This window comes from Polypterus senegalus, chromosome 18 (genome assembly GCF_016835505.1).
Source record: "Polypterus senegalus isolate Bchr_013 chromosome 18, ASM1683550v1, whole genome shotgun sequence".
Classification (NCBI taxonomy): domain Eukaryota; kingdom Metazoa; phylum Chordata; class Cladistia; order Polypteriformes; family Polypteridae; genus Polypterus; species Polypterus senegalus.
In genome coordinates this window covers 53641019-53657932 of record NC_053171.1, presented here as the reverse complement: position 1 = coordinate 53657932, position 16914 = coordinate 53641019, and the positions used below count along the sequence as shown (strand labels likewise).

At 43.6% G+C, this 16914-nt stretch overlaps 1 protein-coding gene across 1 annotated transcript in view; it reads right to left on the bottom strand.

The window, feature by feature from the left end:
- Positions 1-16914, bottom strand: part of galnt16 (UDP-N-acetyl-alpha-D-galactosamine:polypeptide N-acetylgalactosaminyltransferase 16) — a 155034-nt gene that overhangs the window by 31435 nt on the left and 106685 nt on the right. Inside the window, exon 8 of the mRNA XM_039741490.1 lies at positions 927-1011. Within this exon, the coding sequence (XP_039597424.1) occupies positions 927-1011 (85 nt within the window). The remainder of the gene's footprint in view (positions 1-926; positions 1012-16914) is intronic.

The window sequence follows — 16914 nt, the reverse complement described above, 5'->3', positions numbered from 1 at the left end:
TGGCTGATCAAAGACATCGACCTGGCTCTGAATTCATGGACGTGATGTACGTCTGAACCCTAAGGGCAGACCTAAACTATGACAAATAGTAGCTGCATTGGCAATAATGATAACATATCAGCTATAAAGGCAGACAGGGCAGCAGAAAACAGAGATGGCCGAATAGGCCATAGTTTACACTTCCATCCAACAGTTTTCACAACTGACATAATTTATTGTGCCAATAACTTCCACTTAAGTTGCAGAAATTTGGAAAATGTGACCCTCACTTGAGTTCCCATACAAATACCTAGATACCCCATCAGCGTTTCTTGCTAGTAATATTGTAAATATGATCTTGAGCAGACGTCAAGCAAGAGCAGCTGATATTCAAAATGGTTACAATGACCAAGCTAAAAAACAGATCTCTAGAGCGGGACGTAGACAGTTGTCACACATGTGCGATTGGGAGGCAGCTAAAGGGCCTGAATAATAGTAGCGCCCTGCCAGACCAGGGGGTGGAGAGGTGCACTGACTTTCTCTCTCAGTCCTGTACAGACCATCCACGGGAAATCCCGCACAGTTCTGGTGCCAATGATGACGTCACTTCTGTTTTCTGGTGCCTATGATAATGGCATTTCCAGTTCCGAAGACAACACTTCTGGTTACGGTCCCAATGACGGTACTTCCCGTCCTCTGCCTTTAAACCCGCCCTCTTTAACAGGCTAAGATCAGTTCTGTTTTGGACTCTGACCTATGAACAACTATCAAAAAATTACTCATTCGCAGCCAGGGAATAACATATGGGTGGCTACCCCAAACCTTTTTGATGTCCCTGGTTCATTCATATGACACAGTGATAATCACAATGCTAACGTCAACCATTTCATGTTAGGACATTTTCCACTTATTTTGACATATCAGAAATAAAGGGATAGGAAGACTACCTGATTGGCTGTGTTGGGTCTGTTCTGGACATCTTCTGCTCAATAGGGATTTGCTCCCATTTGAAGTGCAAACTCCAGTCAAAACCTGTAAAGAAATGAAGTCACTCATCTTTAGGGCAGCGAATGATAAAAATGTTCGCACACACTTGGGGTGGTGGTCACTGCCACATTGCCAAAAAAACTGGACTGGATAATGAAAATGAACCTCTTTAGAAGGCTATCTGGACACCTAATATGGATATTTAAAATTCTTACAGTCAGGGGCTAAACCAGCAGAATGTTTTTAGTCAAACACTGAGCCCATTTACATGCGCTTTAATAACCCACTTATTCACTGAAACACTTTCTGTTTGGAGGAACCGACATGTTGGTCTCCTAGATTTTGTAGATTTCTCTGCGAGTAACCTGCTTCTTAACTGGGTTACAGCTGAGGACTTCAGAGTCTGCTGCACTCTGTTCACATCTATGCATCCAGCAGCAATGGGTAGAAAATGACGTGAGAATCCACAAAGATAAACGTGGTGCAGGTAACTAACTCCACTCCTGGTCTAGGAGCTAAAAAAAAACGGTGATGGGGGCTCATTTGGAAGATGACGACCCTGAAAGACAGAAGCCTGACCACTTTAAGTTCAGAATATTAAAATGTGTTTATTTCTGTTATATTCTGTGCCATCACATGCTTATTATTTTGTTTCAACCGTCATCAAAGTAAATGGCTTGGTTGGCACCCCAACATTTCGACAGAGCTCCTGTCCTATATATTAGAACAATCTGGATGAAAACAGGCCATTCAGCCCAACAAAGCTCACCAGTCCTATCCACTTATTTCTCTTTATTATAAAAAAAATCTTGCGATGAGACAAGACTTTTTTCCTGCGACGAGATGTAATCTTTTAAATAGACACAGAGAGACACCTACACGTTCTGCGAGATGGTCAAGTCACTTCAAACTTAAAACCTTTGGAAGCAAGTCCTATGATACATATGCAGAGCAGGTTAGAGATAATGGAAGTAGGAAAATTTGAAAGTCTCAAAAAAATGAGAGTAACGATCGCATTAGCGCAAACAAATGAAAAATATTACTTGGTGAAATAACAGAACAGCAAAATGAGATTGAATAGTGTTTGAGGACATCTTGGGGAGAAGAGAGACAACGCAGTGAGACAAAAGGACAGCTGCTGCACAGGCTTTTAAACATTCGAAGTGCTGCACAAGATGCAGGTAACGCGGCACAGCAGCAGCAGCAACCCAGCAGCTGATTAAACAAAAAGGAGGTAAAAAAACAAACTGTTAATTGATTCCCATTGTATCATCGTTAAAGAGGAGTTTTGGAGGAGTGAACGCGTCTCCTTGGGGTGTGTTCAGCCCCCATCTTCACAATGGCGCATAGTGCAGTTTGGATGGGAGGGGGAGGTGAGCAAAGCGAGTAGGTCGTCTTCAAAAAAAAAAAAACATCAAGTTGAGTTTTGAAAGTCCCTGAAGTCTTACTGTCTACCACACTACTTGGTAGCTTATTCCACGTGTCTATCATTCTTTGTGTAAAGAAAAACTTTTGTGCGAAATTTGTAGCCCTGGAATCAGCCTCATCACTCTTCTGGAGCTTTTCTAGTGCTGCTGTGTCCTTTTTGTAGCCTGGAGACCAAAACTGCTCACAGGACTCCAGTGTATTATCCTCCTATGACTTGTATTTCACACATCAGGGAGCTATATAAACTGAAATTCTGTTAGTCTACTTAATGGTTTTTGAACATTGTTGGGAAGTCAATAGCTTAGAGTCCATTATGACTCCTAAATCCTTCTCATAAGATGGACTCTCGATTTACAGACCGTCCATTGTGTATTCAAATTTAACATATTTACTTACTGTGGTCCACGGCCGGGGCTGGAGCCCAGCCGGGACGCCCAAGAGGACCAGAGGAGGGCCTGTGCCTCCTCCAGACCGCGAGGGGGCGATCGCCCTGGTTGTATTGGGGGCCACGGGTAGAGGGCTTGGAAGCTCAACCCTGTAGGGGCCCGTGGCCACCACCAGGCGGCACCCAGGTGCCTGAGGAACCCTGGAGCCCAGCACTTCCACCACATCAGGAAATGCTGGGGGGAAGAGAACAGGAGACACCCGGACGGCTTCCGGGTGCACAGCCGGCACTTCTGCCACACAGGGGTGTGTCCAAAGGAGAGTGCCGGGAAGCAGCTGGAGCCCATCCAGGTTCCCATTTAAGGGGCCGCCTCCCTCCAGTCATTAGCGGAAGTCAAGTGGCAGAGAGACGGAGCTGGAGAGGGGACTGGAGGCGGCCAAGAGAGAGAGGTACAGTGACTGAGAGGCCTGAACTTTGGGGAATCAGCGCAAGAGGCACTGGGGTTTGTGCACGTTCAAATTGTAAATATTTGTAAATAAACAGTGTGTGGTGGATCCAACGATGTCCGTCTGTCTGTGTCCGGGTCACCTTCCACATTGCTTTGTGTAATACTTTACATTTACTGACATTACACATCATTTGCCACAAATCTGCCCAAGCCTGTATGCTATCCAAATCCTTCTGTAACAATATAACAGATCCAGATTATCTGCCAGTCCACCGATCTTGGTATCATCTGCAAACTTAACCAGCTTGTTACTTATAATCCTATCCAAATCATTTATATATATTAAAAATAGCAACGGCCCTAACACTGCCCCCTGCTGGACACCACTCTTGTCATCAGCCAATTCTGATAAGGTTCCTCGCACCATCACCCTCTGCTTCCTATATATATATATATATATATATATATATATATATATATATGGCCAGCCGTTCATCCTGGCCAATACCCCCACGCCCGCCGCCAGGTGGAGCTCTCCCTGCAGCAGGGAAGTGCCCCGAAGGCCAGCAAGGCATCATGGACATGAGTCTTTATTCACAGCCCTGGCTACTATGGGGGCCGCTAGGAGACACTGCAGGGACACATGGACACATAGACAAGGGGAATGACGTGCTTCCAGGGTGAAGAAAAGGACTTTTGATCTGACCCAGAAGTGATAGGAGATCACATGGACTGGGGATTGGAACCACTTCTGGGTCAGGGACCATGAAAGGATTGTGGAAACTCCCAGACAATGAGCTGAGCTGGGTGGAAGGGTGGCAACGCGTCTGGGAGTGGTGGAGAGTGTATTGATTAGTTATTGTATTGTATTCGATGAGTAAGTCGATTATTGGACTTTTACCACGTGTCTGGCGTCTTGGACAAGGGTTCAAGGGAGTAATAGCGGACCCAGTCTGTCACAGTGGCGTAGTTGGCAGGATTCTCTAGCATCTTTTGCAGAGGACCTGTACACAAATTTTCTGTGGAAAGAGGAACCCGAGAAGACGATATTCAGACACGCAGCAACAGCGCAGGAACCTACCTTAACCAAGTCTGATATGGGGAAGAAGAAGGGCAAACAGAACGACAACGCCAGCGGAAGAGCCACGCTCGTAATGGCCGACACTCGGGAGGAGTAACGGAGTGACCTCACAAGTCCAGAGAAGCATCCAGGGTCAGACAATCACTCTGAAGTATGTGCCGGGAATTCCATCGATAATCCGTTTAAAATAACACACTTTGTCCCGTGCATGTACCTTGGAGATGATCACCAGGAGGCTCCATGGGAGGAAGGAGACTTTCCCGAAGACAGAGGCAAGCTCCTGTTCGAGCTGAAGAGCATTAAAGAGGACTTCCGCATGTTGGAGGCTGGTGAGGGACACATGATCAACCCCTTTGTTTTTTGGGTAGGAGGAGGTCTGTGTCCCGCTGTTTGCACCTTCACTTACGAAAAGATGGAGCTGGACATTCTGAAGGGGAAGGGGGAGGCGAGCGAAGCACCGCTCAATCCGCAAAAAGGTAAGGAGGGCCGGGAAATGACTGATTGATCCGCTGACAAATTGACACAGGCGGATTGCAGTCAGCCAAAGATGGCGGCCCGGTCCTCCCAAAAGAACTCCAATTCCCAGCAGCCTCCGCGAGACCTGTCAGAGCACGTGCCGACAGCGGGCGTGGTCATTGGCTCCTGGTCGGACAGTAACACGAACCAGGAAGTGAGTATACCTCCGGCCGAATGAATTCAACGTTTTGAAATGCGGGAACTCGAGAGATTGATCGGGCCCGTAAAAGATATTTTTCAGATGCTGGGGGTGATTCAGAAGATCGTCAGGGAACTGGGAGAGATGGCCGAAAAGCTCATAAAGAAAGTAAGTGAGTACCTGCAGTGATTAGGCCGAGAGTCCCCTGTGTTGTATGATTTGGCGGTACAGGCAGGTAATGCCAGTACCATATATAATGAAATAGGGACGCAGTGTGATCCGGGCCCGCGATTGATAAGTAGCGGGTGCCAAGTCACTGCATTCCCTACAAAAGAGTGCGGAACGTAGACCGAGTGGTCGGAGGCAGGACCGATTGATCCAGAGCAGCTGGATGGTGCTGTCTTTCGGAGCGATTCGGTCCTGAAGAACCCGAGCTGTTTAAAAAATAAGTCTAGAGGGGTGTAGACAGGAAAGGGTCTCTCTTTATTAAAAAGAGAGACTCAGACTGTGGAAAACCCCCAAAGCAAATAGGAGATACCAAAAGTAAAATGGGGGTCTCCTGAAAAACAAAGAAAAGATGTACAAACTTCAGAGGCGGCTGGGGTCTCCTCCTCAGCGAGAAAAGGGGCGGAGTTAACATTTCCTAATTGTTTTCACTTCCACAGAGGGAGAATAACCGGAGGACGGAGGCAGTGCTATGGACGCTGAAGGTCAGGCCGCATTTGGCGAAATTGTCCTTGGAGAACGGGGGACCAGGTGTCAAATTGGACTAATATTCCCCCTAGATTCTCCAGGGAATGCGAAACAAGGATCAGCCAAGGTTCGACTGGAAACTCCTCTTGGAGAAAGACTTCCCTCGCGGGGCTGGCTGCTCCGAATTATAATTCTTCGCTGGGGGAGGAGTACTGTGATATACGGCCGGCTGTTCATCCCGGCCAATACCCACACGCCACCAGGTGGAGCCCTCCCTGCAGCAGGGAAGTGCCCCGAAGGCCAGAAGGGCATCACGGACATTGGAGTCTTATTCATAGCCCTGCTGGATACCATAGGGGCCGCTAGAAGATGCTGCAGGGACTAACAATGATTATTTGCCTTACACCCCAGAAATACGTCCGAGTCACATGGACAAGAAGAATTACATGCTTCCGAGGTGAAGAAAAGGACTTTTGATCTGACTTGGAAGTGATAGGAGATCACATGGACTGGGGATTGGAAACACTTCCAGGTCAGGGACTATAAAAGGATTATGGGAACTCCCAGACAATGAGCTGAGCTGGGTGGAAGGGTGGCAACGCGTCTGGGAGTGGTGGAGAGTGTATTGATTAGTGATTGTATTGTATTCGATGAGTATTGTGAATAGGAGGGTGCTTTGTGCACTGTGCAGTTTAAATAAAGTCGATAATTGGACTTTTACCACGTGTCTGGCGTCTTGGGCAAGGGTTCAAGGGAGCAATAGCGGACCCAATCTGTCACTAAATATATATATATATATATATATATATAAATATATAAATAATTTTTAACATGAGTAGGTAGAGTGACTTTTAACTTCTAATATACAATTTCAAACTCCTTCATAAATTAACATTGCTCTTTTTGATCCTTTGATGCATCATTTGAAAACAGCAGTTCCATGTCAGCCAACCGTTTAGCCTGAGGGTCACAAATGAATTCTTAATCCACACAGGGTTAAACTCCCTCCCTTCCATAACTGGGTGGTCTCTCTCCATTCATTTGGGACCACACATTTTCCAACCATCAGGTTGGCACTGTGGTAAAATCCTGGCACTATCTGTAGAAAACTGACTGGCTAGATGTCTGGATTTTATTAAAAACGATTAACTGTAGTGAGGCTTTAAGGTCACATAGCTGACCACCCTCAACAAAAGCTAACATGAAGCACGTCTCCTGTTCCAGCAGCCAAGGCTTTAATAGCATAACATTGTCAGTGCAGTTTATTACCTTCCATTACAGCTTCCGAGAGGCTGAGATGAGTAATCACTTTAGGCAGACAACCTGGCAGCAATGCTCCGTTATTCGCCTTTCCAAGACTTGTTGTTCTGTATTTAATTGCTAAAGCATGCCAAGGAGGTTAAGTATCTCGGGGTCTTGTCTCTGAATGAGGGAAGAGGGGAGCGAGAGATCGATAGGTAGGTCTGAACAACGTTTGCATACCAGCCAGTCATGGTGAAAAAAGCGAGCTAAGCAGAAAAGCAAAGCTCTCGATTTACTAGTCGATACACATCACCTAAGGCCACAAGCAGAGGGTAGTAACTGAGAGAACTGGATCATAGATACAAGGGGCAGAGATGAGCTTCCTTCGCAGGGCTTCTGAACTCAGCCGTAGTTATTGGGTGAGGAGCTCCAAGTAGAGCAGTTGAGGTGGTGCAGGTGTCTGATTAAGATGTGTTCTGGATGCCTCACTGCAGGGCTGTACAGTCGTGGCCAAAAGTTTTGACCCAAGTGTTGGTTTTCACAAAGTTTGCTGCTTCAGTGTTATTAGATCTTTTTGTCAGATGTTTCTATGGTATATTGAAGTAGAATTACAAGCATTTCAGAAGTTTCAAAGGCTTTTATTGACAATGACATGAGTCAATATTTGCAGTGCTGGTCCTTCTTTCTTTATCAAGACCTCTGCAATTCGTCCTGGCATGTTGTCAATCAACTTCTGGGCCAAATCCTGACTGATGGCAGCCCATTCTTGCAGAATCAATGCTTGGAGTTTTTCAGAATTGGTTGGTTTTTGTTTGTCCACACACTTCTTGAGGATTGACCACAAGTTCTTAATGGGAGTTTTCTGGCCATGGATCCCGAATTTCGATGTTTTATTTCCCGGACCACTTAGTTTTCTCACTTTTGCCTTATGGCCCGGTGCTCCATCATGTTGGTCACCAAACTATTCTTGGATGGTTGGGAGAAGTTGTTCTCAGAGGATGTTTTGGTGCCATTCTTTATTCAAGGCTGTGCTCTTAGGCCACATTGTGAATGAGCCAACTGCCTTGGCTAAGAAGCAACCCCACACATGAATGGTCTCAGGATGCCTTACTGTTGGCATGACACAGGACTGATGCTAGCACCGCTCACCTTTTCTTTTTCCCAGATGCCCCAAATAATCGGAAAGGGGATTCATCAGAGAAAATTACTTGACCCCAGCAGTTCTCAGCAGTCCAATCCCTGTACCTTTTGCAGAATATAAGTCTGTCCCTGGTGTTTCAATTGGCTTCTTTGCTGCCTTTCTTGACGTCCACCAGGCCATCCTCCAAAAATCTTTGCCTCATTCACCTCTGCCTGCTGCCATTCCTGAGTAAGCTCTGTACTGGTGGTACCCCGATCCCGAGCTATGAATCAACTTTAGGAGACGGTCAGTTCTGGTGCTTGCTGGATTTTCTTGGACACCCTGAAGCCTTCTTCACAACAGCAGTGGTTTTTTGGAATTAAGTTCATTTCATGGCAAAGAGGGACTCTGTAATCTTCATAACATTCTGGAGTAGATGCAAATTGCCATCATAAAAACTGAAGCAGCAAACTTTGTGAAAATTAATTTTTGTGTCATTCTCAAAACTTTTGGCCACAACTGTATTGTGTATGTTCAACTGGGAGAGGACCTTAGGGCAAACCTGGGGTACACTGGAGAGATTACATACACTAGGACAGGATTTGAAAGCCTTGGTATCCCCCTGGATGTGTTGGATGGGAAAAGGGGAGTCTTCGCCTTTTTCTTCAGAGTGCCACCTCTGGACCCGGATAAGTGTCAGAAAATGGATGGATGGAATTTTATTGTCAGTTCCTCAAAACTTGCTGGTTTTGCACACCACCACTCTCAGTCAGGACTGCGCATTCTACTGAGAGCCAATTGTGAAGTGCCACATTATCTGTCTCGGTGGCTTGTCCCTCCTGACTCATCTTAGGTAAGCAGTGTCACCCCAGAATCAGAGGAGGGCGCTGTTGCCTTCAGTAACTTTAGGAGACGGTCAGTTCTGGTGCAGTTCTGGTGCAGTTCTGGTCAGTTCAGTATTGACTCCTTCTGTTCCTGTAGACAGGAGAAGACTCCCAGTGAGGGCAACTAACTGCACCCCTTACGGTCAGAGGAGCATGAAGGTGAGGTCTCATTCTGAACCCCCGCTCGAAAGAGACAGAGCCCCAAACCAGAGCTGACCAGTTAAGATTCCCTGCAGTGGGCACTTTATGCTCTGTTATTGCACCATCATGCACTTCTTTGTTTAAAACTTTAAAGTCATTAAACAGGGTGACCCTGTTGGTGCCCCACAAATCCAGATGGCGTACCTCGCATGAGTACAGAAGCTACATGAAAATTGCAAGAAAACACAGAAAGAAAATGCCCATAAAGTCAAGAAAAATTCTACACAGGAAAACAACAGCCTGTCTGTATTGGTCTCCTGCATTTTATGCCATACACATTTGAGAACTACTGCTCGAGTTTATCAATACATTAAAGAGTGTGTGATGAACGGCTGGCAGCTCAACCTGGCTGAGACGCCCCTGGAATGTAAGGATGGGGGTAGGCAGCTACTTGTCGACACTGCCCCCCCAAAACGCTAGATGGCAGCTTCCCTGGAGTGTAGTTGTGCCCCAGATTGCCTGGGAGTTCGGATTGTCAGCCCTGTTGGGTGCTGCCAGGGGGAGCTGTCGAAGGACCTGGGGACTCACCCTTTCCTTAAAGCCTGGAAGTACGAGGTAGTCACAAGTACTGTTGGGCTGAAGAAAATGTCAGTTCTTCATTAGACCCAGAAGTGCCAGCCAGTCACGTGGTCAGAAATCAGGGGTCAGGGGACTATATAAAGGACTGTTGGAGATCCAGCAAGCAAGCCGGAGTTGGGAGGAGTAGGACAGAGCTTTCTGGGAGGTGTGGAGGAGAGAATTGTAGCGATATATTGTTGATTTACTTGTATTTATTGGTGGCTGTGGTGGTGAAGGAGCACAATTTAAAGAAGAAAAATATTAAATATCTTCTTAGTGCTTTTACCCTGTGTCTGCGTGTCTGTCTGTTGGGCTTAACGGGGGGGTCAGCAACCCCTAGAGTTCTTACGTGTCAACGTGGTACAAGTTGATCAGCACATTCAAGTAGGAATTTGTGACAATAAGAACCCTGTAAACTTAGGAATAGTGTTTAGTTTCTGAGATACTTTTCTCTAGCAGGTAGGAATCTCGATGCCTAAAAAGTTACTGAAAATAAAGTGAGAGCCTTGCTGAAATATCTCCATAAATCACTGGCATTGCTAAAAGCAAATTCAATAAACAATGAAAGGACTCATTAACATCAATTCACTTTTCATCCTCCTTATGCTTGTAGAAGACCACCTCAGACTGGATGCAATGCTATTCTAGTGTAAGAAAAAATTGACAATTCTGGCAAAAGACAGAGCGGAATGGAGGATCAAAGAAAGTGAGAGACAGATGCAAAAAACAAAGAATTGTGTGTCGCATGTGAAACAGACACAAGTAAATGTCGAGAGTAGTACACAGATCAAACCTTTGCACAAAATGTTTGAGAGTCTGTCTACAGTGCCGTCCTGGACACACAAGCGTTGCCAGTTTATATGTTGTGTCGATGATGTCACATGGCTCGACTTCTGAAACCACACCTCCTAGCAACTAACAATGACATCACGGTAACAAGGCCACTAAAAGGCGGTACCCATTAGGAAATAAGATAAGGTGTCACAGTATTTTCAAAAATCTACAAAAGTGGAAACTGAATGTGAAAGAAAAAAAAAACGAACAAAAAATGAACAAACCTACTAAGCCCAGGAAAAATGAATAAAGCGCAGGCTAATCATCTTATATATAAGCATGTGGAAGTGTGTGTGTCTGTGAGAGTTGGAGTTGGGGTAAGGGCTGAGGTGAGCATATCGACAGAACAGAACCTCCTACGACAGAGACGCCCAGAGTAGTTCCTTTCAATTACCTGATATCTCTACATTTCAAATTTTTTTTCTGATGATTTCAATAGTTTTTAGGACCCCGGGTTTTTTTTACAGCACAGGCTTATACATCTATTAACATATAAAGCTAAGAAAATATTGCCTTGTCAAAGTTAGAAAACAGATGTCTAATCCTTATGAAAAGGTTTGAAGTGCAGATTAAATGTTGACGGTTAATCAAACACCTGCTAAAGCCGAGCCCAAGTCATTCAGCGTGACTTCAGCAGAAGGTGCTCAGGACCTTCTGACCTCCCAGACTCCACTCAGCAATTCGTGGTCTTGGTGTTTAAGGGGGTCCAACTCGTTAATCCGCAGCACAAATCTCGCAGAACACGAGGGTCTGTGAGTTCTCAAAGCAGCTGAAAACAATTTGTTTGGTCTTGGTGGAAAGTTTTTGGCAAAGTCTGCACATGACTGCCCCGATTACAGCATCGGATTTTCCACTTCTTGTTATCAATGGGGAAAAATAAAAAAAATATTTCAAGCCATCCTTGCCAAATGGGGTCCAGATTGATTGACTATGCTGTACATCACATAAATATTTGAAAAGTAACAAAAACCACATGGTGTATGACTATACTTTTTATTTATTCAAGGACAGCTTCCTACAACAGCTGTTGCTAAATGGCCGAGAAAAAGAGCTCTCAGGGCTAGGGATGAGCGGAGAGTTGATGTTCAGCCAGCAGTCAGACTGGGGGGCCCAACCTACAACTGTAGAGGCGGAACTGGCCATACATCAGTGCGTCCCCGGTAGGACGGGCCTCTGCCTATAATTGAGGACAGTGAACCTTTCAGCATTTGTTGTTTTAACCTGATGATGCTAAATTGATTTGTTGTGAGCGATCAACAGTGTGTCTGTCAACGTACCGTACGTCACAATAGCGCTCCAATCAGATTACAGAAAAGGCAGGAAGTCATTTTCGAGATATTCACCCTAAATGTGAGGGACCCGAAAATGCCATCCTCTTATTTTCCTTCACCTAAATTCTCCATTAGTGGGCTGCAAGCAGGTGCACTGGAGGCAGGGAAGGAACCAGCATGCAACAAGAGGCCATCCCCTATGGTTCAACATCTTCTTCTTTATCCTTCCCTCTATACCACTACAGCATCGGGACGTGGACCAACATAAGCTCTATTTGGGTGGGATTAGTTTTACAGCAGGGAGTGGGGTGAAGTAATTATTTGTGGAAAATCTCTGTAAATTTAGTCTTGTCCAGTTAAGGACAGCGCACTCCCATCTCAGTAAAGGTTAAACTTTACCTTCTACAAGGAGTCTGTTAACCATAACTAGTCCCATGCAAATTTACCAGTCATTTGGGCGATTCAGACCAGACTGAAACTACGGCGGTTTCCAGTGTTACTTTGCCTAATGCCCGAGGTGTAAAAAAAAAGAACTGGCGAGTGAGAGAGAAGCATGCTGGGAGACAGAAGTGCTGGCTAGGAAGATCACGGATTCTCAGCAGCGTTTGACGCAGATGGCAGCTCGTTAGCAAACATTCTAAACAATTTAGACACATTTACGCCAAATTTATTTACTGACAACGCAATTAATCCGGTAAGTATAACTCATTCAACCTGGAGGTAAGTGAAGAAAATTTGGAAAGTTTACAAAATTATATTGATCAAGTTTTTTAATCTGTTGTCATGGGGCCTAAGAAAGCAGCAGCTAACACGGAAACACCTGCTATCAAGAGAAGCCGTCCTCAGGATTCCCCCGAGGCGACCTCATCTCCCCGCAAGGATATATTAGAATTATTAGATTCTATAGATAAAAGGCTTTTGGGATTTGAGGAACGACTCCACCTGCTCGAGGTTCTATACCAGGAGTTCCAGAACCTCCGACAATCTCTGGAATTCAGCCAGGATCAGGTGGAGCGGCTTGCTGCTGAAAACGCGTCTCTGCGGGAGACTGTGTCTTCCCTGACAGAGGGAATGACACGGATCTCCCAGGACAACAAGACCCTGAAGGAGACGGTTTTGGATCTTCAGGTCCGCAGCATGAGAGACAATCTGGTGTTCGCAGGCCTGCCGGAGCAGACGGAGAACAACCGGAGGATTGCGAACAAACAATCAAGTATTTTCTCCAGACCCACATGAAGATACCCGAAGAAACGGTAAAAAACATCACCTTTCACCGGGTACATCGCCTTGGAGCCAAGAGAGCAGACAGCAGAAGATCTTGTCCCATCGTGGCCAAATTTGAGCATTTTAAACAAAAGGATTTTGTTAAGAGCCACGGGAAAGAGCTCAAAGGGAAAAATTTCAGCGTGAATGATCAATTTCCTAAAGAAATTTTGGAATCGCCGCAGAGTTCTGTTCCCAATGCGTAAAAAATTCATCCAAGAAGGGAGCCGCGCTGTCATTTCTGTGGACAAGCTCTACGTCAACAACAGGCTGTACAAGGAGCGAGGAGTGACAGACTGGCTTTATTAGCCCAACATCAGGTCACAAGTTTATTATTCTTATCGGGATTCACTGGGTATGAGCATGTCAGGATAAAAAAAAGCTGCTATATCCGTGTTTAGATGATGGGATCACCTGTTCTCTCACCACCCCACACCTCTAGCACCTTTTCTTTTTACTTTTTTTTTCTTTTCTTAACCTTTATCACTCTTTCCTTTCCTTCTTTTACCTGCTTCTGGAACTTTACATCCGCATGACACAATCACACAACTTTCCTACACTGCGTCAGCACACACAACGCGCGCATACAAACACTAAATTATAATTATTACATTTTATCATACAACCATAGACACTTTTGGTTCTGTCTGATTATTATTATTATTATTATTATTGTCTGATTATTATCAGCATTATTATTATCAGAATTAGTATTATTATTATTATTATTATTATTATTATCATTATCAGCACTATTATTATTATTAGTATTTTTTATTATTATCATTAGCACTACTTATTATCAGCATTATTATTATTATTTATTTTCAGCATTAATATTATTTTCAGCATTAATATTATTATCATCAGCATTAATAATATTATTATAGTTATTAGCATTATTATACATATATTTTTTATTTACTTATTTATTGCTTTATTTTTATATATATATATATATATTTTTTTTTTTTCAGATTAAATTATACATTTATTTACTTAACTAACTCACCTGAAGGCACCATACATTAGCTACTCACACACACAACTATGGGTACACTAAGGTTTGTCAGTTGGAATGTTCATGGAACTGGCTCTAGGGAGAAGAGATTCAAGATTTTTGATCAGCTTAAAAGACTGCAGGCAGATGTTGCCTTATTACAAGAGACTCATAGGTCTGCCACAGTTGCAGATGAACTTAAAACATCTGAGTTTTCCAGACTGTTCTCTGCCCCCTATAACTCTAGACAAAGAGGTGTAGCTATTTTAATACACAAAAATACAAATTTCAGTATTGGACACAGTCTCAGATCCAGATGGTAGATTTATAATACTAAAACTATCTATACAAAATCAAAGCTTATGTATTGTTAGCATATACTGTCCAAACATAGATGACCCCGCATTCTTTCATAATTTTTTCTCTGTACTCTCCGAACACTTGGACTGTCCACTTATACTTGCGGGAGATTTTAATTTTTGGATGGATCATTCTTCAGACAGGCTCAGTACAGCTGGGACTCAGCGCAATTGGCATTCCACTAATATAGTCAAACAGTATATGAGTGATTATGGGCTTTGTGATGCATGGCGATCTTTTTATCCCAGCCGTAGAGAGTATACTTTTTTCTCACACGTTCATCACTCTCACTCACGTTTGGACTATTTTCTAGTCAGCAACTCATTATTGGCTGACATTTCAGACACGAGATACACCCTATAGTTGTCAGCGATCATGCTCCAGTTTCCTTAACTCTGTTAAATAAGAAAACAATCCCATCAGGTAAAAACTGGAGGTTTAATACGTCACTGCTTAAAGATGAAGGTTTTGTGGAATATTATAAAAAAGAGTGGGCTTTATATTTAGAACACAATGACCTTCCTGGAACATCAGCATCTGTTCTCTGGGAGGCAGGGAAAGCAGTGATGAGAGGTAAAATAATTTCCTTCTCATCACATAAGAAAAAAATAGAAAACAAACGTATTCAGGAATTAGAAGAAATCATTAAGTCTCTAGAGGCATCCCCAGAAGAAGAATTACAAAACAAATTGCGTAAAAGTAAACTAGAACTTAAAGGAATTATTGACAAAAAAACACAATTTTTAGCACAAAGACTACGAATAGAAAACTTTGAACACGGTAATAAATCAAGCAAGTTTTTAGCCAACCAGTTAAAAATAAACAAAGAGAAAACTGCCATATCTGCTGTTAAAGAGTCAACTGGGAATATCTATACTAATAAAAGGCAAAGCCCTCACTCACTCACTGACTCACTCACTCACTAATTCTCCAACTTCCCGTGTAGGTAGAAGGCTGAAATTTGGCAGGCTTATTCCTTACAGCTTACTTACAAAAGTTGGGCAGGTTTCATTTCGAAATTCTACGCGTAAGGGTCATAACTGGAACCTATTTTTCTACATATAATGTAATGGAGTTGAGTTGGAGATGGCCGTGGGGCGGAGTTTCGTGTGACATCATCACGCCTCCTACGTAAGTACGTAGAGAACAAGGAAGAACTCCAAACAGCGATGAGCACAAAACGCCATTTCACAATTGAGAAGGCAGAAAAACATTATGAAGCAAATGATGCATACAAGCATATTCATAAGTACAGCTACTGCAGAAACAAAGCACGGCGTGAACCGTAAGTTTATATTAAAATAAGTTCATAGACAGGCTGCCACTAGTGTTTGTAATTTAGTGCCTGCCCATATAAGGACTGCGCTTATGCAGAGGAAGATGAGATGGTCAGGGTGGTGTTTGGCACAAACTCATTGAAACTGCGAGAGAAACTTTTAAGTGCCGGGTCTTAGCTGACATTACATGAGATGGCACCAGTACAGCTGGGAACCTTCGATGCAAGAACACCAAGCGGCTCCGTGAACTGGCGAGCGCAGACAAAAGCAACAGTTCCAAAGAGTGCTGAACAAAAACCGAATTACACAATTGAGAAGGCAGCAAAAAAATATGAAGCGTCTTATACATAGAATCATATTCATAAGTGCAGCTACTGCGGAAACAAAGCACACGGTGGAAAAAGTGAATGTCCTGCTAAAGGAAGACAGTGTAAAAAAAAAACCTGTGCATGCAGTTTGTCACATCTCAGATAAAGAGGAAGACGAGCTGTTTATTGATGCAGTAAGGAACTAATCGATGAATGAAACCTCTTATCTTTACAACGATTGACAAACACGGAATGTAACTTGAACACAACACATCATACAAATACGAGCCTGATTGAAACAAATAATGATAATCAAATCCTTGATGACAGCAACATTCAATAACACTCACAAAACAATTACTGTATATTGACAATCATGTTACGTTATTTTTAAAATGTTCCCTTTTCTTTTTCATAACTTCTACTTCTCCACTGCGATACGCGGGTATATATATATAAATGTATATATATACCCCGATCTACAATACATACTTTAGCATAGACAAGCCACACGCTGTGGCTAATTGTAGAGTCTTAAGCCTCTACGCCGACATTGAGGTTCGATTCCTGAGAGGGATGCACTGAGTATGTAGCGCTACCGATTCATTTTACCTTCATCTCCTTGGTTTGGGACGTATGAAAAAATATTAGGTTAACGAGAATCATGTTACGTTATTTTTAAAATGTTTCCCTTTATTAGCACAAGCACAGCTGAGAAGCTTCGATGCATGTACTCCATAACGCGTTAAAAATAACGCATTTAATCACACTTTCAATTCCAAGCAAGCGGGAACTTTTGTCAATGCATGATTTCCTGGTACATCCATTACACTGATGCACACATCACAGCTACAAAAATGTTAGAGTCGGAATAAAGCGCGTTCCTACGACTGATCATTTCGACTACCCGAAGCCTTGATAAAAGCATGGTTTTGTGCAC